This window comes from Brassica rapa, chromosome A09 (assembly GCF_000309985.2).
Source record: "Brassica rapa cultivar Chiifu-401-42 chromosome A09, CAAS_Brap_v3.01, whole genome shotgun sequence".
NCBI lineage: Eukaryota > Viridiplantae > Streptophyta > Magnoliopsida > Brassicales > Brassicaceae > Brassica > Brassica rapa.
In genome coordinates, this window is record NC_024803.2 from 41,589,772 (window position 1) to 41,609,860 (window position 20,089).

Here is a 20,089-nt window from a genome sequence, read left to right on the forward strand (position 1 = left end):
GTTTCAGTTTCTCTTATTTAGTATTTACAAGAAATCAAGCAGCTAGCGTCTGAGATTCAGACAAATTGATACGTTATCATCTTTTCCACGGTATCAGGAAAGCCTCCGAAGTGGATATACTTGAGTTGCTTTAAGCAAAAAACCATTGGTTTGTCCAGCAAAAAGAGGAAAACAAACATGAACTGATTGATTAGTTCAAAACCAGCTCTTAGAGGAACCTTCCCAAACAGTTATAACCAAGCTAATTAGGCGGAATCTTCAAGCTAAGATTCAATAACCATCATCACTACACCACATTGCTCCACGTCTGATCAAAACAAATGAACAGTAAAATATTTGATACAGGATAAGTGATTCAACAAAATGACTAGAAGCAGAATGTATGATGGGTTGGACTTTGGAGCAGAGATCAAAACTCAGAAGGAGGTTTCAATCGAATGAGTCGCTTGATCCTGTCTTTGTCGGTGTTCTCAAGAAGACCGTTCCAAACGATTTCATCAAGACACAAACAAATCCTTCCATATTTATCCAAAAACACTCGCTCCGTTGGAGGTTTCCCGCATATGTCCTTCACCGCCCCTGTTATGATAAAGATAGCTTCCGCCACTGCAAGAAGATTCAAAATAAAATCACTTACCAGCTGAGAGAGAGACAGAGAAAAGAGAGGCGGCTTACAAGCAAGTTCATCGTACTCGTCTTTGCCAACAAGGAAGATGCTAACATCCCCTAGCATTGTGTACACTATATAAACCGACCTCCACAAACAAACAAACAAGCTCTCTATTACTTCTACTGCTCCAAAATGTTACAAGAAAGATAGTAGAGGTAGTTAGAAAAAAAGGTACTTGTGGCAAGCGACGAGGAGCTCCTCGTTTTTAACGCCCTTGAGATTCTCAGCTCCCAACTTAACCAAGAAAGATCGCCACGTCAGGCGTTCCTCAGCTGGCACTCCATTGAACCTGAAACAAAGATCTCATGAACAAAAGTCACAAAGTGAACACAAATGACATCAAAAGGCAGGCAAGTGGGTCTAAACAATCTAATTTTGGGTAAAAGCTTCAAGCTTTTGGATCTGGGACATGAATTAATCTCACAATCAACAACTTCATAACCCTTATTCGATCGATTAACAAGATCACAAGAGCTCGATTTTGATCTAAATGAACACAAATTGCGAAAATAGATGAAGAGAAAGAAAGGGTGCGAACCTTTCGATCAAGACGTTTCCTACGGAATTAGCGAACAACACCGCAAGGATCATGATCCTTCCTTCCTTCCTTCCTTCCTTCTCCGAGATTCCTTTTTTATTATGCTTTCTTCTTCGTCGTCGTCGTCTCTCTGTCTCGCTTCTTCTGCTTGAAAAATCGACAAGGGGGCTTTTCGTAATTTCATTATTTCGAATATTTTAAATTTTAATTATTCGTGGAGTTCAGTTATTGACAAACTCGTCCTCAATAGTCCAGCCTTTGTTATTTTTACCCCCGTTTAATTCTTGGGAACTAAAACAACCACTTTGTGTCACCCATCTTTCTTGTTACTTTGTTTTTATTTTAAAGATGGTAGATGCATAATGAAGTGGAAACATTAAGTGGATGTAGACTAGTAGATACATATGACTTGATAGTTAAGTTTGATGGGGTGTTGATACTTAAAGATAAGGAAAGGTAATGTGTCACTGTTCCCAGATCTATCAACAGAAAGTAGACACCACCACTTTTCTTTCTTGTTACCTTCATTATATTCATTTCACACTGCTTGTATCTATCTATGTTATAAACTTATAACCATTAACTTATAAACTTGTATGCAATGGTTAAGTGCAAGTTTAAAGTGAAAAGAGGACAGGTCATAAAGATGAGCACAAACAAGTACCAACAAGCTACTGTTGAAGTGAAAGTTGATGCTATTCATCAGTAACCTAATTGTTATGACTTTTGTACTATTTAAAAGTTAAAGAATCTTAACTTTATCAATTCGTTATTTTAAACACTTCTTAATTTTTCTTCTATGCGTCATGATAGAGTTAATTGATATATTCATTCGTTAAAAACCTAATTAAGTGAATTAATTCGTCCCCAATTTCCCCGTTTTTATTACAACACTTAAAAGTTCAATCATAACGTTGCCGTATATACCTCTAAGCTTCAATATGATTGGTTTTCCAAAAAAATGTTTGCTTATGATCGATGAAGCGTACTCATTTGGTTAGACAAACAAACAGAGATCGGTCGTTGATTTGGAAGGTTTAAGGATTCAATCATATAGTCCTTGATTCTCAAGGTCACAATAAGACGTTGATAGATATTCTATAAATAAAAGATAATACGTGCTGATGTTGGCGCATGATTTATGAATTATTTGCAAAAATATAACTCAAATGAAAGCTACGTCTATAATCAAATTCCTTTGGTTTAGTTAATGCACTTTCCTCTCTTGGTTAGACAATGAACGTTTTGTAATTTATAGAGGCTAGATGAATAGTTGTTTTGTTTGTGGTAAGCATCTTTTTTTACAGCTCACGCGAAAATATCGATATTCTCTCTATAATACCGATACTAGGTTAAGACCCGCGCCTTGCGCGGGATGAACATTATATATAAAAATTATTTTATGTATTAAATATTTTTACATATTTTGAAATAATAAATATATTTTGAATAATTAAAAGTCAGTAACTATTAAATATATAATTAAATTGGTGTGAACATATAAATCAATTTTATTAATCCAATTTTTTTTAATATTTGATAGGATATGTAATTAAATTTAAATGATACTAACATACATAGTATATTTTAGTATATTTTTAATATTAATGTCTATTAAATGATGATTTCTACTCATATAGTGTTTTTGATCATTTGTATCTTTTATAGCAAAAGATTTAAATTACTAACAACAAAATTTTCATTGTGAGATTAATAGTTTTAATAATTTATAATTTTAAAAAAATAAGTTGTCAATGTTCGTTCAAAACTTTTACCAAAAAATTGTTCAAAGTAAATTTTAAAACTAAAAGATTTATGTATTTTATATGGTTTATAGTTTAATTTAAAACAATATATATATATATATATCAATATTAAAAATTAATTAAATTATATTTTTTACTTATATAATTTTGTAATCATTTCAAAGTGAAACTTTTAACAGTTTTAGTAATTTATAATCGTTTTTTCAAAATTCAAAATATAACATATGTAGAAAAATCTAAATTTTTTATTATATGGTTATTGTGGTTGTTTAATTTATTTAATAGTTTAAAATTAAACAAATATGATAGAATATACACTAATTTTTATCAAATCTTTATTATTCAAAATCATTAATTGTCATATATATACTTTAACAACATTAGGCAATTCCGTAATTTTATTTAAGGAAATAATGAAATACATTAATAATGAATTTATTGTTAGTTTAATAAAAAACTTATTATATAATTAGATGGACCAACATATTTCTCTAATGATTCTAAGAATCATCCTAGTGATGACATGTGGCTACAAAAAGAAGTTGTAATGCTTCTCAAATAATATATAGAGGATTGCAGTTTATAAAGTCCATCGTTACTCATCTTGAACTCATGGTTCATTTTGATGGTCCAGTGATCTTAAATCATACGTACTATTCCGAATGAACTAGCTTCATACATGATATACCCATTATAAAGATTCAATATATAATGTCGTACTGTGGAATCTAGGCTATAAAACTAGAACTAGAAAACTTCTAGGCTATAAAATAACACTTGATGTTGCATTTATAATATAAAGATCATTTTAGTCCAAAAAAATATTATAAGATCATCAGTTAGGTTATAATTAACAGATTTTTTTTTTTGTAAAATGTGAATTCATTTCATAGAAATGGCATTGAGATATAAGAAAAACTTGAATCTAAAGCTGCTAAGACTTAGCAATGAGTTATCTAAGAACCCCCCAAAAATATTTAAAAAAAAAAAGATTCTTAAACACAAGGTTAGGCTTAAACTAATTACAATTTAAGGCTAAATAAAGGTAAAGGCTAAATAAAATTAACAGATATCTTCATCCGAGATTCTGTTGGGATAGATTCCTGGGAGTGGGAATCAATTATCATTTGAATTGTCTCCATTAATTGTTTACTGTCAAGTCTCATCATACGTGCAAGAAAACAGAACTTATAAGGATACATGATACATCAACATACTTAAACCAATGAAGGAAGATAAACTCATTAACAACCCTATATAGACGTGGTTTATCTCACATACAAGTTTAATTAGAAAGTGTACTGTCTGATTAACCAGCATATTCACTTTGCTATAAATTGCATGTACTCTTGCAATAAATTTGTTATGTACTATGTAACATCATTTTACTTTTATTTTATAGAAAAGTAATTATAAGAGTACCAGAAAATGCAAATCAAAGGAAATGGGTTCCTGGATTGTAGTTACAAATACTAATATTTTATTGGACATAAAATGAGGATACAATATATAACACATGTAAATATAAACACGATGTATAAACATTAGGGTATAATTGATAATTATGGCTGTAAATCAGCAATACAATAGGTTTATATTATAAATAAGCAAATATTATTTAGTTTGTATTGAGAAGCTCCTCTATCATTTGCAAAGCAACCTTCTCTTCCTCGTCCATTGCACCTTCTTCTTCGCCGTCGCCAACCTCAGTGGCCAGACCAACATCGTCTAGTGAAGCTTTTCTAGTAGGCTCATGGGAGGGGCCGGCGGGGCCAAGCTCCACCGTCATGACCCAACTGGAATCAGACTTGGAACCGGCGCGTTTCTGCCAAACACCAATGTGGGAGCTGGTCGTGTCAAGACGGAGGCAGGTGAGTGATGGCGAAGGAGACTTGCAGCATTTCCTCAGTTTGGCGCTGAGGATGGAAGAGAGTGATGAAGATGCAGAGGCTGAGGCTGAAATGTCGGTTTTGCTCTCAGACGTGTCTATGGTGCTGTTGTTCTTGAGGGGGAAGTTGGTCTTGGCGTTGCGGCCGCTCATTAAAACGGCGGCCTCGTCGTAGGCTCTTGCTGCCTCCTCCGCAGTCTCAAACGTCCCCAGCCAAATCCTCCTTTTCCTTTTTCCATTTATCATGCATATTATAGAGTTTAGTCCGTATTATAAGCAATAAGTTAACCAAATATAAGAAGCTAAAACTACAGAGATACTAAAACGGAGTTCATATGCTAACTAAAGAGAGGAAAGCATGTAATATATATGTTTGAGTGTGTGTGTTTGGTTATGTACTTGAATGCATCAGAAAGGGGAAATAAATGAAACAACGCAGAAAAAATGGTAAAGAAAGAAGAAAGGTACAAGAGAGGATGACGAATCTCAGCGACCCATGAACCCCAATGGCGTTGCCTGACACCTCTGAATTTCTTCGTCTGTACCATTCTTACTTACTTTGTGTTCTTTGTCAGAGAGAAGAGTAGGAATTCTTGATGACGAGTATTATATGCATGATGAAAGTTTGGTAAATGGTAATGTTGTATATTTATATACATATGTTAATTTTTGGCGGATGAAAAGGGTTGTACTAGTTCTTACTCTTATTACATTTTAGTATTTTACGCACTCTCGAAATTCTATAAGAGGGAGAAAGAGAGCGTGTGAGAATTTAGTTGGAGTTGTTGGTACCGAGTGATTGCTAAGGTCAAGAGATGGTTATAAGGGTAAACGATTTTACATTTCAAAGGTTGGGTCGTATATATATATGTAGAAAAGGCACAAGTTATAAAAGCATCACATGGCCGTGTACATTGTTTTTAGCATAGCTACGTACATCCTAATCAATTGTCCACATCACATATATATATAGCTAGGTACGTGCTACGCCTCTCTCCGTTTAATTTGATGCTTGCTTATATTTGTATACAACTTCATACGTACGTATAAGCCTTTTGTGTGCAACATTATTTGCAATTTTTTAAGATTAAGGTAGAGCGGCAACTAAGACCAAACGTCATTATATATTAATGTTTTATTGCATACTAGTATGTTCGTTAACAACCAACACTAACCATCGTCCAAAATTAGCAACAACATATTCCAGTCATATGTACATACATGAAATTCCCTGCATCTTAATGTAAATATTAATACCTAAATGTTATATATCGATCGTTATAAGCCTCAGTTAGGCCGTAAGTGTGAGTAAACTTAATATTATATAACAAGCGCCGGGAAAAGTGGTTACTCACGATCAAATATAACACATGCGAATATGCGATATACATCACAAGAACAAGTTAAAAGTAAAAGAAGGACAAAAATAAAGAAAGGGTGGTCCATATACAATATGTTTGTGGAGCAATTAGTAGAAGATTTTGTTAAAAGATATTCAACTGATTACAATAGCTTGTGCATGAGCCCTAATTGTTGGGTTGTGTCCAAATTAAGGCTGTTTAGGGGTTAATCTCATATCTATTTCGTTTGATTTTTTGAGCAAACATCTTTAATCTAATTGTATGCTTATATTTAAATGTAGATACTACAGTATTATACATTTTTGGTTTCTTGGTGCTAATATGGTTATGCGTGGCTGGTTAGTGGTTATCATATAGGGTCCCCACTTTGATGAGTCCGCTACCCGTTATTTCATCATTACACTCTCTTCATTAATTCTCGTATTTTTGGGATCTTGCATGTGATTTCTTTTCCAATTATATATGCCTTCTATAAAAAAAAAACTTTGTTGTCGACTTGTGTAGTTATTTATAGAGTGATGCACTGTATTGATCATACTGTAATTAATACAATACTTGGATATATTAGTAAAATCGTGAATCCCTCGGCTGAAATTTTCGGAAGTAAGACCTAACTTCGTGGCTATCAGCAATATGAATCCTTGTAAATTTTTACCCGGATTATATATTATTATTTTATATATTCCATATATATAATTAAAACCTGGATATTTTGAACATAAGCTCTACTTAAAATCTTTTGGAACACGAAAATCACGTGTTTGAATTTCCTGAAACGAGGAACATATTTGACAAGTGGCCAAACAATGGTGTTTCAACAAAAAGGCAAAGAAGTGTACCAAATGCTCCAGTGGGAGAAAAGATTCCTAACGGAGACGTGGTGGTCACTCGCATCCAGATAAACAAGCTGTGAAGAAACTGAGAAGATAAAACTAATATGGGCCTAATTTGGGCCATAACATTATCCATACAAATACACGTTACACACCCGAATATGGACAAGTTAGGTTTAACGGCAATTGGCACTAATAACAGCCTCTGAGGTAAAAACAAAAACAAAAACAAAAACAAAAACAATGACCGTTTCTTTCTTCTGTTACTGAACCAATCAACGGTCTATCGATTTACTAAATTGAAAGGTGTTTGTTTAGTTTTGGTGCCCGATCTTTCCTTTTTTTACTTTTCAAAAACCTTCTCCATAAAATGTTCTCTTTGTTTCCGGATTCAACAACAAAAGAGAATTGTTTATCCGTCGCCCATCATAGGTCGTATATACTCAAGAGGCACCACCAAGAGTTAGTGTCCATCCCACAACACGTTTCGTGGGTATATAAATGACTGGTCCAACAGGTTCCAAACCCGCGAGGGAAATCTTCCTAACGTCATCATCTCTCTCCTTCTCTTCTTTCTCTTCCTCTTGTGCCTCCTCTGACGATGATGATGCTGCGATAGAGCTAAACATAGAAGCCACATCCCCAACATCTCGTGGGAAACTTTTGAAAGCTTCTTCACGATCAGGCTCCGAAATGTCGTGCCTGACTCATGTCACGATGCAGCCTGCTCCCTCCCCTCCCTCCAAGTTCCGACCAGGGTCGCCTTACGACCCCGAGAGAATCCCATCATCCGTGTTCGGCAAGAAGGCTAAGGATGTGAACTGGAGCGACGACTCGTTGTTTAGTCTGAGAATGTCCAACTACGAAGGGTTTCGTCAAAGCAATCTAATGCCTGGAGATGTTTTGATGCCCGGTGAGTTCTTAGCGTACTCGCCTTCTTTAAAAGTCAAGCCTGAAGATGTAGAAGATGAGATGGTGAAAAAGAAAAAGACCACATCAGAGGAGACTAACAACATTCATGGAGAGATGTCCTTATCACCAACTCCTTCAGCTTACTCATATCCTAGCAGTTTTGCTCAGTTATACCAAGCGCCGCCGCAGTCTAGCAAAGCTCAATCTATATCCCTTCCTGTCAGCGAGAAAAAGAACAAGAAGACAAGAAAGAACAAGAAGGAGAAAAAGAATAATAACAAGGGTTGTTCAATATGCTCTTGGTTGTTCTCAGGGTTTTCAAAGTGCAAATGTTACTTATGTTGCGGCTACAGATGGAAGAAATGTGGCTGCTGCTGTTGCAAATGAGTTTTTCATTCTTCATCTCCAAGGAGCCGATCATGATAAGCCATCCATCATGACACTTAAGAGTTGACTTCTAATCTACACAAAAAAAAAAACGAATCTTAAGTCTATGCAAATGTATTCTTCTCTTACAAAAAACTGGTTATCCAATGCTTGATTTTGATTCCAGCTTATTTTGTTTATTCATAGAATGATAAAAAGTTTATAATAAATTCTGAGTACAAGCTGTACGTAACGTTTGAATTATGACAATGCATGAAAAATCCATACTATTATTAATTTTTGGCTTTTTAATTATCAGTTCAGACCAAACACACTATTCTACATAATGACAAGACCATCTGCATAATTACAAGACATACTCTGTCTATTTTAGATTCTGCAATTATGTAAAATTTGCAAGTTCTTGATCTTTGTTGGGTTATGGAAAATGACAAGAATACCCTTAGTGTTTAGAAAAAAGGAAACGACTTTATTTGAACCCAAAGAAGAGGTAAGTTATTTTGCTCATTCATAGATTTTGGATTAGACATATTTGATTCTTTCATTCTTTAGATCATCTTAGGTGTTAGCGTTAAAGTCTCGAGCTTGCAGATCTATTGGAGCTCATAGGTCAATCAATGGGGTGAGATTCTCCTCCCAGTTTCTGTTTTTGGCCTTACGCATAATCTATTTGGTGTTTGATTGATTCACCCTAATTAAGATTGGTAGATAGAGAATCTATTTTGAAACTAATAATAAGAGGATGATGAGAGGAGGTTGTGTGTGTTTTGTAACAGAGCAGTGGCTGCGTGGCTTGCTACAGAGAACGCAGCAGAGCAACTGAGACTTTGAAGGACCCTCCTCCATCTTTTATAGCTCAAAATAAACCAAACGTCTCTGAGGATTTTTGGTCAACAAGCACGGTTGATATGGACAACATCACCTTCCCTTCTCAGGGGAGCATCTCATCATCCAACCAGACTTTTGATTCTCACTCTGCTGCTAGGAACTTAAATGCTCCTCCTGAGTTTGTAAACCAAGGTACTTTCCCTTTACGGATTTGTGGATTCATGGCAGGAATATGAAGTGTGTGTGTGCGTGTTGCAGGTCTTCTTCTTTGGAATCAGACGAGGGAGCGTTGGGTGGGGAAGGAAAGAGCCAGTAACCCACCGGAACGCAAGCAAGGAGCCAAGATAAAGTGAGTTGCCTTCATTGCACACTATTGTTTCCTTAAATGGCAATGCTAAAAGACTGAAGATGTTTTAACATTTTATATGTTTATTGTATGCAGTTGGAACGCAGCATCGTATGATAACTTGCTGGGGAGCAACAAGTTATTTCCCCAACCCATTCCTCTCAATGTAAGTGTACTCAAATCAAATTCTTTAGCATTAAGGGAAAATCTCGGTGGAGTGATTGTATTGCTTGCTACTGATGCAAAAAACAGGAGATGGTGGATTTTCTAGTGGAGGTTTGGGAACAAGATGGTCTATATGACTAATGAACAAAGACTTGAAAGACACACACACACACACTAGTCCGATTATTTTGTATTGGTTTGGTTTATGATCTCCCTTGTTGTACCATTTTCACTTGGAATTGTTGGAGAAAACCGGGAATGTTCATCAGTAAATGAGAAATTTTCTTGTTGTACCATCTTTCAGTGTAATGATATGTGGATTTGACCAATCAGTATCTCAAGTGTAAGACATGTCTTTGTGACATTACCTCCTTCTGGTGATCTATATGACATTGCCTAGTTCATTTGTTAAGGGTTATTAGATGCTCTGCTTCACTGGACTAGATTTTGCTTGTTTAACTTCAAAAGAAAGTGTAAACCTTCAGTGTAGTGTTAGAAATAGTACTTGGGCCGGTAAATTTGGGCTTATTATCAGAATGTATCACAATCAGAGACATGTCTTGTTTCTTCTGTCCCAACCACACATTGATGTGATAGATGATAATGATATATACAGTTTTCACACACACACACACACATCAAGCAATGTATTGGGCCCATTAGCTTGGGCTTCTTTATAGTATAGAGTGGGTATAAACAGAGGAAAAGAATATTCGCTGTGAATCAGACGCGGGAAAACAGATTCCACCCTTATCCATGGATGCGTAAATAGGACACGTGTTTACCTCAAAGAGGTCTGTCATTTAACTATCATGTCCCCCACAGTTGTGAATTTACTTGGAGAAAAGAAACAAATCTAGACAGAAGAAGAATGAAATAATCGGAAAAAGAAAAAATAATACAAACATAGAATATAATCTTAATGAAAAAAGACTGAAACAGGAGAGACACGCAAGCATACATATCCAGTTGGATCAGAACGGTTGTTCTTTGCATCATCTCTGACTACCAGTAAAAGGAAAGGAAGACCATAATTTTGCTTTAAAAAGACAAGTGTGTGAGAGTCTGTTCTGTGTGTCAGGTCGAAGAGAGAGATAGAGAGAGAGGAGAAGATGACGCACGCAGACGAGATGGTGTTCATTGAGCTACCAGCCCCTTCTTCATGGACGAAACTGGTGTCTATCTATTTATTTATCTATCTTCTTCCTCCTCTTTTTTTTTTCACATTTCTGCTGTAATTACTTTTCTTTAAAAAATTTGATGTCTGTGTAAAAAAAGTTGTGTTTTGTCTGTTCTGCTTTCCCTTTTGACTTTTGAGTAAGTTTCTGTTGTGTCCTCATGTTCTAGTGTTTATGTTCGATTTGGGGAATTTAATGTAATAACAAGTTTCGAGGTTGGCTTTGTGATCTTTTATGCTCAATTCCAGAATTAAACGCTTACGATTTTTTTAAAAGAAATTAAATTAGGGTTTATGTTCAATTCTCTGTGGAAATTTTATAATTAAATGATTAAAGATTTTTTAAATTAGGGTTTCTGATGAAAATGCTCTCTGTTTAAGACATAAACCCTACAAATTGGTTGGGCCTTTTCTATAGATTGTGTCTGGAGAGTTCATGTGTTGCTTGCTTGCTTATGTTTTTTTTTTTTTTTGGTTGCTTATGTTAGCTTGTTTGTTTGTTGCAGTATTATCCGGAGCTAGCAGGTTCACCGAGGAAGACAAAGATCGTGTTCGTAGCTCCAACTGGTGAAAGGATCAGCTCACGCAAGCAGCTTGAGAAGTACCTCAAGGCTCACCCTGGGAGTCCTGTCATCTCTGAGTTTGACTGGACTAATGGGGAGTCTCCGAGGCGATCTTCCAGGATCAGCCAGATGGTGAAGGCTACCCCAACCCCCACTCCTGATGAGAAAGAGCCTCCCAAGAAGAGGAGACGCTCTTCTGTCTCTAAGAAGGGGGGTAAAGGGGCTGCTGCTGCTGAGCAAAACGAAGAGGCGCAAGAAGGGGAGGTTGTTGCTGAGGAGAATGTGGAGGCTGACAAGAACGGAGAGGCGGAAGAGTCTGCTGTGAAGGCTGAGGCTGAGAAGGAGGGAGAAGTTGTGGCGGACGAGAAAGAGCCTATGGAGGTGGATACCTCTGAGGTGGTGAAGAAGGCTGAGGGTGAAGGAACCGCTGAAGAACCTCCCAAGGTTGAAGTCCTCAAGGACACTGAAATGAAAGAACCAGTGGAAGCTGTTGCTGCTGAGGTGAATGGAGAGGAGAAGGCTGCTGAGGAAGAGACTGAGAACAAGGAGCTGACTTTTGGTGAGCCTAAGCTTGCTGCGGATGCAGAAGCTGATAAGGGGAATGAAACCAAAGAAGCTGAGGAGAAGAAGGAAGATGGTGAGCCCAAGCTTGATGCAGACGCTGAAGCTAATAAGGTGAATGGAACAGAAGAAGCTGAGAAGAAGAAGACAGAAGCTGTTGCAACAATAACCGAGGGGGACGAGGCAGGCACAAGGAAAGAGTTTGTTGTTGTTTGATTTGAGTTTTTTTCATTTGTAGCTTTAAAGATTATTATGTGTTTGTTGTTGTTGCTGTTTTTTTATGTGCTGGTAGAGAACTAATGTCTATGTAGTTCAGTCCATTATCATTAGACTCTTTGTACTCGCTGCGAAGTTTTTAATGTTAGGCATCCAGTCTGTTTCTTTTTTCATCATACCATCTATTATATGAATGATTTTACCAGCAAAAAAAAACTTAAAAGACTCTGAAAAGTGATAGCCAAGTAAAAAAACAAAGCAGAAGATTACATACATAGTACACACTTCTGGCAGATGCCTTTTGGGTCTCCTTAGTACAACTAGCACTAAATTTTCTATAACTTTTTTCTAACACTAAACTGGTTTCTTTCAATTTGTTAAAGTTGTAAAATTTTAAAACGTTAGTGAAGTTTAAATAAAAGAAACTGATGAGATTAATTATAATCATTCCCTAATTTCTAGCATCCACACTTACTTTTTTTGTGTATCAGTTATCAATTATTGCATATCTTTTCAGTTTCTCTTCTCCTAAGTTATGTTTGCACTGACTTCATATTAAAATATTTTGAATCATTCTTTGTATCAAAGCTTTCTATGGTGTGGGATCACTTCACCAGCGAGACCGATCAGCTACCACCTCCCAAGAAACGTCAGAGTTCTTCTGCTAATGCCTCTCTAGATCAAGATCACTGCAACCATGAGATGACAATTGACAAAGATGATTATCATGCATGACTATCCTCTTCGTGTGGTCGACCATTTTGCTGGTTTCTTGAAGGTTCTTCGTCCCCAGTTCACTATGCCAAGGTTAAACACCATTCATGATGATTGTGTCTTAATGTTCTTGTCCCAAAAGCAGAAACTTTCAGACATCATTACAAAGATTCCTGGAGGAGTTAACCTTGCAGTAGATGTCTGGTCATCAAAGCAATCAGTGGGTTACGCCTTAGTTTCCGGACACTTTGTAGATAAAGACTGGAACTTAACTCACCTCCTTATGAATGTATCTGTAGTTGCTTCTCCTGATTCAGATTCTGCGTTGAACCAACCTCTCAAAGCTTGCTTGTCTGAATGGAAACTAGAAGGGAAGGTTTCAAGCATCACTGTCAGCCAAACATGCACTGATAATCTCAGATGTTTCTTGTCTGTCAAGAACCAGCATGTGTTGAATGGTCAGTTGTTGATGGGGGAATGCTATGCTAACGTTCTAAGCAGTATGGCTCAAGAAGCACTTGAGGATGAGAAGTTGATAAAGAAAGTCAGAGACAGCATCAAGTTTATTAAGACGAATGAAACTTGTGGAGATAAATTTGATGGACTGAAGAAACTCTTTTCAACCGATACGCGTATAAAGATCTTAACGTTGACAACAGAACTAGATGGGACACAAGTTACAACATGTTGTTGGCTGGTTATGAACACAGACAGCTCTTGTCTTGTTTGGAAACTTGTTATCCTAATTACAAAATATCATCAATATCTCCTGAAGATTGGAGAAAGATTGATGGTCTCTGCTCGTGCTTGAAGGTTCTTTTCGAAGCGGGTAATGTCTTGACAAGGCCAAAGAATCTGACAGCAAACGATTTGTACCATGAGATGATTAAACTTCAGGTAGAGCTGAGCCATGCAGCTATGTGTGAAGAAGACTTGGATGTTAGAAACCTTGCAAACTCGTTTTGGGAGAAGTTTGACGTGTACTGGAGAGGATGCTTCTTGGTTTTGGCGGTTGCTGTGGTCATGGATCCTCGGTGCAAGATGGAGATCGTTAAGGCTAACTTCACTGAGATGTATGGTGAAGAAGATGCTGAAAAATGGATCAAGACTGTTAGTGATGCTGTCCATGATCTGTACCTTAGCTACGGTGAACAAAACCTGATGGATGCTAATGTGGATCATGGCCTTTTGGAAACCACAGAGTCACATCAACATGAGGGAGAGCATAAGGTAGAGAAGCAAGAACTTGGTGATGATTCTCAAGCACAGCCACAAGCAGATGAAGACTACCACATGGGTGATGTGCTTCTCCAGGAAGGGACTACTCTAGTGACAATTGGAGACTCTTTGTCAGACTTTGAGATTTTCCTCACGGAGCTGAACCGATATTTAGGTGAAACGTTGGTTCTGGGGTCAGAAGACTTTGACGTTTTGAGGTGGTGGAGGGTCAACAACACTAACTACCCTATCCTCTCTAAGATAGCTGCAGATATTCTACCCATTCCTTGCAGCACCGTCTCACCTGATTCCGTGTTTGACACGGAAGTGAAAGAGATGGACAATTATAGAATCTCTCTTCCTAGTGGAACCTTGGAAGCTAAGGATTGGCTCAAAAACCCCAAAACATTATGACAATCTTGTGAGATTTTAACTCCGTTTCCTTTTTTTTTTAGATTCGTTTCATTAGTTTTCATATCTGAATTTATCACTATTTGCCTTTTGATTGCATTGATGATGCCTTAGATCCTGATTCAGTTTCAGTCTCATGAAGAATGACCATAACCGTGCATAGCTATGTTACATAAACGGAAAGATGTTGTAACAAAGCTAAGAATCAGATGATGAGAACGAAAAGCATATTAACTTATTCTTTATTGATTAATTAGCCGGCTCTTAAATAGCCTATAACATTAAAACAACTGCCTCCTACTTTCTTCGGAGGACCTTAACAACTTGAAACAAACTCTTGAGTAGATAAATGGCACTACTCCTATACAATAGAAACTTATTGCGACACCATGCGCGTACGTCTCCCATAAACCAGCAAAATATATTTTGCTGCACTCATACTTAACTAGAGGAAGAAGTCATGCATGGTTATTAATATGGTGGTCCAGGTGGAGGCTGCGGACCGAAGGGTCTTGGAATCAAGGTAGCTGAGGGAGGTGGAGGTCCTGGAGGAGGAGGGAGAGGCCCTGGATGCGGTTGTCTTGGAGGCGGTGGAGGAGGAGGGAGAGGCTCTGGATGCGGTTGTCTTGGTGGCGGTGGGTGGTAGATAGGTGAAGGATAGCCATGTGGGGGAGGAGGGAGAGGCTGTGGATGCGGTGGGTGCAGGTAGAAAGGTGGAAGCGGAGGATGCTCATGATGCGGTGGTGGAGGATGGCGATGAGGAGAAGGAGGCATTTTGGTTTGGAGCTTTGTTATTGCAACGTATATGTTGTGTACTTTAGTTTATATAATAATATCAAGACTGAATATGGTTGTTACCTACAAGTCCTTTGAAGTGTTAGAGAGTCCCAATGGTCATTAGTAATATGTTAGGTACAATGGAATGGTAGTTATCTACCTAATCTTTACTGTGGAAAAACTACAACTTCTGAAATAATAAATAAAAATTGCATGTAAATTAAATAAAACTAGGTAATAACCCGCGCCTTGCGCGGGATGTGATTATTAGTTTCGTTATTTTTAATAAAAACACATTAAATCTGTTTAATCTGGATATTGGTTCAGTTTTAACTTATTTTTTGGTTTATTCTGTTAGAATGTTTGATTTTTTAGTTTTTTTTGGTAAAAACCAAAAACTATTATTATTTGTTTATTTTTATGTTACAAATTTTAGATAGTCGTCATGTCGAATCAATAATTTCATATTATAGTTTGTAAACGGATAATAGTTCAAGAAAAAGAAAATAAAATTATTAAGACTAATCATTTCACTACAATTTGGTCGGTAGTGAAAGAAGCATTAAGAAAAAATATATTTCAACTTCCAGAAAAAAAATAGATACTTCAGTAGTGGTAAACACTTATAAAGTGCTCACCTCAAGGTGCACATGTATGTGTATGTAAAAGTATATAAAAATAAATGACAAATATATAAAGATATTGTTAATTAATATTAATGACATTTTTGTTCTAAATAATACATGAAAGATAAAATTAAAATTAATTAAAAATTAAAAGGCCTTGACATTAGTGAATTTTTTTATATAAAAAACTCAACTGTATCCATAAATAGTTGTGGGCACAGATCGAATATCCGAGTATTTGGAGGCATTCATGTCGATTCAATCTTTAGCCACTTGGATAGTCGGTGACTATGATATTCGAAATGATTTAGAATTTTAAAGAATATCCGATTTGATCCGTAAATAAAATTTAAAAAATAATTGAAAATTTAATAATAACGTTTTATTACAAAAATAAAATATTATTTACTTTTTAAATTTTAATACCTAATATAATAAATTTAATTTATAAAAATATTGTAAAACTTATATAAACTATAATATATATAACATATATATATATATATATATATATAAAATTCTGTACATATATGTATATATATGCATATAATAGATCGAATTTGATAATCGCTCCTAAAAATATTGGTATTTGTGATTTGCTTTTCTTTAATTGTAGTAGTTGATTTGCTTCGTAAAGTTACGGATATCCATATTTTTTGGTTCAATTCAAAAAGGATAACGAATTGAATCAAAACTTATAAATATTTTGCCCAACTTTATCGGTAAACAATAAAAATAATATATATATAGTTTAGCTTTTGATTCGTTATTTGTTTTGATTCGAACCGAAAAATCCAAAGTTTTATTGGAACCATGCATATGAGTTTTATATTCAAAAAAAAATACAAAGTATATAGTGTGAACATATTTATGAATATAGTGTGAACACATTTATGAATATAGTGTGAACGCGTTAACATATTTATTATCAAATCATTGTGAGGCTGCCACGTGTCTATTATAGTGTGAATGCATTTATTACAATGCTTCTCCTTTAATATATAAGGGATTCATATTTCACAAGAAGTGTAACTTTGGAAGCTCTCTTGTGCACCAAAGGATTGGCTTAAAAACCAAACATTATGACAATCTTGAGGTTTTAACTCCGTTTCCCTTTTTTTCAGATTCGTTTCATTAGTTTTGGTATCTGAACTCATTTTTCTAAGTGAAAGTAAATTATCACCATTTTACTTTTTTTTTTACTTTTTTTGATAATCCAGGTATCCGAACCTCTCACTTAGTCCGACTATCCCACCGCGTCCAACTGGAACTGGCGAGGAAGATCCTGGAGGCCAAACGGAAACCATGTTAAATCTGCTGTGGCCGAGGCTCGAACTCGTGATGGCGGGCAACTCAGCCGAAGTTCCTTTACCACCAGACCACGAGGTCCGGTTACCATTTTACCTTTTGATTGCATTGATGCTCTTAGATGATCCTGATACAGTCTCATGAATAAATACTATAAAGTTCCCTGTCTCTGCTCTCAAGCTTATATATACTTAGCCAAAACCTCTTACAATTTCCATGAAGTAGATTTCCATTAGTGACAGCACAGGATTTCTTGAAATACTCCTAAGCGGTCGTCCTAAGTTCCTAACCAATCCTACATCTGGTTATACTTATACATGAAACCATATAACAGTCAATTTAAACATACCAAAAAAATCAGCATTTTTAGTTGGTTTGTAAACGGGTTTGATAGGAACAGAAAAAAAAAATCACATCTTATAGCCTAACTCTGAATGTTGATAGGAACAATTTTTTTTTTCAAACAGAACTACAGAAGGTTAAATAGTTAGTTAAAACGAGGATAATAATTAGTCAATATGTAGTGGGTGAGCGAGCGGCCTCAAATGTGTAATGGGCTTTTTATTGGGTCATAAAATATTTGAGCCCATTTAACGGGTTGCGTCGTGACTACGAAGTCAATATATATAATTTTATCGAACACAAAGAGATCCGTCATCTGAAACTCAAGAGTTGCTTTTTCCCCAATTCTCAGATCAGCATCTAGCCCTAGCTCGACAAATCCGTCATGTCGTCCAAGCAAGGTAGATCAATTAGTGTTCTTATCCTCTTATGATATTCGATTCATTATCATTGATTCGTTTGCGATCTGCGTTGTAAAACAGGAGGAAAGGCGAAACCTTTGAAGCAGCCAAAAGCTGATAAGAAGGAATACGATGAGGTGATGTCTCTACTTAAGCTTTAGACCTAGAATGAAGCGATGTTATTGCTGTCTGCTACTAACCTTAATATCAATGTTTTAGACATTCTTTTTTACACGTTTCTAATTTTCTTGAATGTTGATTGGGCATGTACTGCAGCACGATATGGCCAACCTTCAGAAGAAGAAAGATGAGGAAAAGGTTAGTTCCTTTTTTTCAAGCAAAGTCTGTATCTCCTGCACTAGAGAGAGCCACTACTTTAGGGGGTTGGGTTTTCTAGAAGAGTATAAAGTGCCACTTTGGTCATATTGTCAAATCTATGAGCACTAGTAATGTGACATTATACCTGGTGAGTGGTGACTCAACAAGATGGGGTCAGTTTGTTTATTGGTTACTTGTTTAGATATTCATTACGGTGTCGTTCTAATGAAATTCGGGGAATGGTATTGGCTGGGACGCTTATTTCAACGATAGTAGTTTGATTAAAACGTGAACGCTGACCCGCAATAAGATGCTTACTTCACTTTGTTCTGACCCAATGATGCCAAAATACATTTTTAGCCTCTCTTTTGCATGAGAAGGTCAGACAGGCATCGTTCTTTATTGAACGTCTGACCCTTTTTTTATTTTTTGGACGGGAATGATAAAACAGGCACTAAAAGAACTAAGAGCCAAGGCATCGCAGAAAGGATCTTTTGGAGGCTCCGGTCTTAAGAAGAGTGGCAAGAAATGATCCCTTATTTCCATGAAGCCTGTTTTTATCAAGTTATAACAGATACTCGTGTGTTGTGTAACTTGTCTGTAGGAGAGTTGACTTTGCGACTCTCTCATAACATACGTTTGCTTTCGACGCTATTTCATTTTATAAAGAAAAAAAATGGTTTCTATTTAAAAGTCAAGTTCTGCCATAGTTCTCCTGATTCAAGATTCAGTTTGGTCCAATCTTAGAAACTGTTGTTTGTCATAAATTGAAGACAACATATGTTGCATTGATAACATAAGGCTCTATAAGATGAGGTAGTAACAAGTAACTAAAAGGTGCAGGTTTCTTTTTATACAAACATGTAACTAGTAAGTGAAATTTTTGAGCTGCGTAATGGATAACAAGACGTCTTAGGAAGTGCATATTCTAAACGAAATAGCTTCACCCTAGCCTGAAAGCTGATCGAGAGGGGTCTTAGAGCCTGAAAGAGCCTGCTTTTCTTCTTGAACCCTTGATACTGGAAGTAATGGTGAGCGGATCAGAGAACTCGTAGTACATGTCAGTGAAGAAATTGTCAACAATGTCAAGGTACACAGGGCTTCTAATGCTTGAATAGCATCTAAGCGCTTCCTGTACATCCGAAGCATGCTCCACGTCTCTGAGATCCACCATGTTGAAATCTTTCATCTTTTGCGCCAGCGTCTCACCTCTTCTCTTAGCCTCCTCCAATGGCTCTGCAACTTTCTTCTTCTTCGGTTTCTTTTTATGTTGGACCTTGTTGATGAGACTCTCATCTCTGGTTTCTGCAACAGCTGTGCTCTCAGAAGAGAAAACGCTGTACGTTTCTTCAGTTTGGGAATCTTGTGGACAGCTACGGTGGAGACTGCACGAGAAGGGGCTCAAGAGTGGAGAGTTGTTGTTTTTAGGTACGGTGTGGTGTTTACCAAAGCAGATAGTGGACTTGATGCTCCCAAGGCTCTTCCTTAAGAAACGACCAACTCTCTCAATTGATTTCGCTGTGGGTTTCATCATCTTATCTTTTGTTTTCTTTTGTCTCTCATGCCGTTCCTTTTGGACAATAGCTATATTTATTTCACTCAAAACCAAACAATATCATTCATTCAATGGCATGTAGTAGCTGAAGAAGGAAGCTGATATGATATGTCAGAGTCAAGAATTAAAGAAGGTGTCATCTTGATATGTGCCCACTTTTATTGGTAAGGAATCATTCAGCGCATTGATAAGCAATGTTCAAAATGGT

The 20,089-nt window shown here is 36.4% G+C and overlaps 6 protein-coding genes and 1 long non-coding RNA gene across 13 annotated transcripts; 4 read left to right on the top strand and 3 right to left on the bottom strand.

The window, feature by feature from the left end:
• Nucleotides 1-167: 167 nt before the first annotated feature.
• Nucleotides 168-1,419, bottom strand: LOC103842900 (TSET complex member tstD). The gene is made up of 4 exons (XM_009119582.3): nucleotides 1,209-1,419; nucleotides 846-959; nucleotides 676-755; nucleotides 168-606 (listed from the first exon to the last, which is right to left on the bottom strand). The coding sequence occupies exons 1-4, from the start codon at nucleotides 1,259-1,261 to the stop codon at nucleotides 410-412; spliced, it is 444 nt and encodes a 147-aa protein (XP_009117830.1). The 5' UTR covers nucleotides 1,262-1,419; the 3' UTR covers nucleotides 168-409.
• A 2,990-nt stretch (nucleotides 1,420-4,409) lies between these two features.
• LOC103842907 (ethylene-responsive transcription factor WIN1-like) lies at nucleotides 4,410-5,466 on the bottom strand. Its single transcript, XM_009119587.3, has 2 exons — nucleotides 5,331-5,466; nucleotides 4,410-5,091 (listed from the first exon to the last, which is right to left on the bottom strand). The coding sequence occupies exons 1-2, from the start codon at nucleotides 5,408-5,410 to the stop codon at nucleotides 4,593-4,595; spliced, it is 579 nt and encodes a 192-aa protein (XP_009117835.1). The 5' UTR covers nucleotides 5,411-5,466; the 3' UTR covers nucleotides 4,410-4,592.
• Nucleotides 5,467-8,779: 3,313 nt separating this feature from the next.
• Nucleotides 8,780-10,098, top strand: LOC103842908. Of its 6 annotated transcripts, none has more exons than XM_009119590.3 (6): nucleotides 8,780-8,845; nucleotides 8,918-8,977; nucleotides 9,132-9,375; nucleotides 9,442-9,532; nucleotides 9,626-9,695; nucleotides 9,782-10,098. In XM_009119590.3, the coding sequence occupies exons 1-6, from the start codon at nucleotides 8,783-8,785 to the stop codon at nucleotides 9,833-9,835; spliced, it is 582 nt and encodes a 193-aa protein (XP_009117838.2). In that variant the 5' UTR covers nucleotides 8,780-8,782; the 3' UTR covers nucleotides 9,836-10,098. The 6 variants fall into 6 exon arrangements, with proteins under 6 accessions (XP_009117838.2, XP_033135645.1, XP_009117837.1 ...); XM_033279754.1 differs by having other exon boundaries at nucleotides 8,795-8,845; nucleotides 8,908-8,977; XM_009119589.3 differs by having other exon boundaries at nucleotides 8,804-8,845; nucleotides 8,908-8,977; nucleotides 9,137-9,375.
• Nucleotides 10,099-10,348: 250 nt separating this feature from the next.
• On the top strand, nucleotides 10,349-12,384 carry LOC103842912 (methyl-CpG-binding domain-containing protein 10). Of its 2 annotated transcripts, XM_009119593.3 has the most exons (3): nucleotides 10,349-10,712; nucleotides 10,776-10,869; nucleotides 11,378-12,384. In XM_009119593.3, exons 2-3 carry the CDS (start codon nucleotides 10,807-10,809, stop codon nucleotides 12,209-12,211), a joined length of 897 nt encoding a protein of 298 aa, XP_009117841.1. In that variant the 5' UTR covers nucleotides 10,349-10,712; nucleotides 10,776-10,806; the 3' UTR covers nucleotides 12,212-12,384. The 2 variants fall into 2 exon arrangements, with proteins under 2 accessions (XP_009117841.1, XP_009117840.1); XM_009119592.3 differs by having other exon boundaries at nucleotides 10,484-10,869.
• A 545-nt stretch (nucleotides 12,385-12,929) lies between these two features.
• Nucleotides 12,930-14,557, top strand: LOC103843174 (zinc finger BED domain-containing protein DAYSLEEPER-like). Its single transcript, XM_009119880.1, has 2 exons — nucleotides 12,930-13,486; nucleotides 13,636-14,557. Exons 1-2 carry the CDS (start codon nucleotides 12,930-12,932, stop codon nucleotides 14,555-14,557), a joined length of 1,479 nt encoding a protein of 492 aa, XP_009118128.1.
• Nucleotides 14,558-17,842: 3,285 nt separating this feature from the next.
• LOC103842911 lies at nucleotides 17,843-19,019 on the top strand. Its single transcript, XR_628044.3, has 4 exons — nucleotides 17,843-18,008; nucleotides 18,090-18,145; nucleotides 18,285-18,326; nucleotides 18,778-19,019. It is a non-coding gene; the product is annotated as an uncharacterized LOC103842911 (long non-coding RNA).
• Nucleotides 19,020-19,069: 50 nt separating this feature from the next.
• Nucleotides 19,070-20,036, bottom strand: LOC103842910. The gene has a single exon (XM_009119591.3). The coding sequence runs from the start codon at nucleotides 19,858-19,860 to the stop codon at nucleotides 19,303-19,305; it is 558 nt and encodes a 185-aa protein (XP_009117839.1). The 5' UTR covers nucleotides 19,861-20,036; the 3' UTR covers nucleotides 19,070-19,302.
• Nucleotides 20,037-20,089: the final 53 nt, after the last annotated feature.

Coding starts and splice junctions, on each gene's coding strand:
- LOC103842900 (XM_009119582.3), bottom strand. CDS start 1,261: ATGATCCTTGCGGTGTTGTTCGCTAATTCCGTAGGAAACGTCTTGATC. Junction 960..1,208: donor GGAAACGTCTTGATCGAAAG/GTTCGCACCCTT, acceptor TCTTTGTTTCAG/GTTCAATGGAGTGCCAGCTG. Junction 607..675: donor CGAGTACGATGAACTTGCTT/GTAAGCCGCCTC, acceptor ATCTTCTTGCAG/TGGCGGAAGCTATCTTTATC.
- LOC103842907 (XM_009119587.3), bottom strand. CDS start 5,410: ATGGTACAGACGAAGAAATTCAGAGGTGTCAGGCAACGCCATTGGGGT. Junction 5,092..5,330: donor GAGATTCGTCATCCTCTCTT/GTACCTTTCTTC, acceptor AAATGGAAAAAG/GAAAAGGAGGATTTGGCTGG.
- LOC103842908 (XM_009119590.3), top strand. CDS start 8,783: ATGACAAGAATACCCTTAGTGTTTAGAAAAAAGGAAACGACTTTATTT. Junction 8,978..9,131: donor CTCATAGGTCAATCAATGGG/GTGAGATTCTCC, acceptor GTTTTGTAACAG/AGCAGTGGCTGCGTGGCTTG. Junction 9,376..9,441: donor TCCTGAGTTTGTAAACCAAG/GTACTTTCCCTT, acceptor TGCGTGTTGCAG/GTCTTCTTCTTTGGAATCAG.
- LOC103842912 (XM_009119593.3), top strand. CDS start 10,807: ATGACGCACGCAGACGAGATGGTGTTCATTGAGCTACCAGCCCCTTCT. Junction 10,870..11,377: donor CTTCTTCATGGACGAAACTG/GTGTCTATCTAT, acceptor TGTTTGTTGCAG/TATTATCCGGAGCTAGCAGG.
- LOC103843174 (XM_009119880.1), top strand. CDS start 12,930: ATGATTATCATGCATGACTATCCTCTTCGTGTGGTCGACCATTTTGCT. Junction 13,487..13,635: donor AAAGTCAGAGACAGCATCAA/GTTTATTAAGAC, acceptor TTATGAACACAG/ACAGCTCTTGTCTTGTTTGG.
- LOC103842910 (XM_009119591.3), bottom strand. CDS start 19,860: ATGATGAAACCCACAGCGAAATCAATTGAGAGAGTTGGTCGTTTCTTA.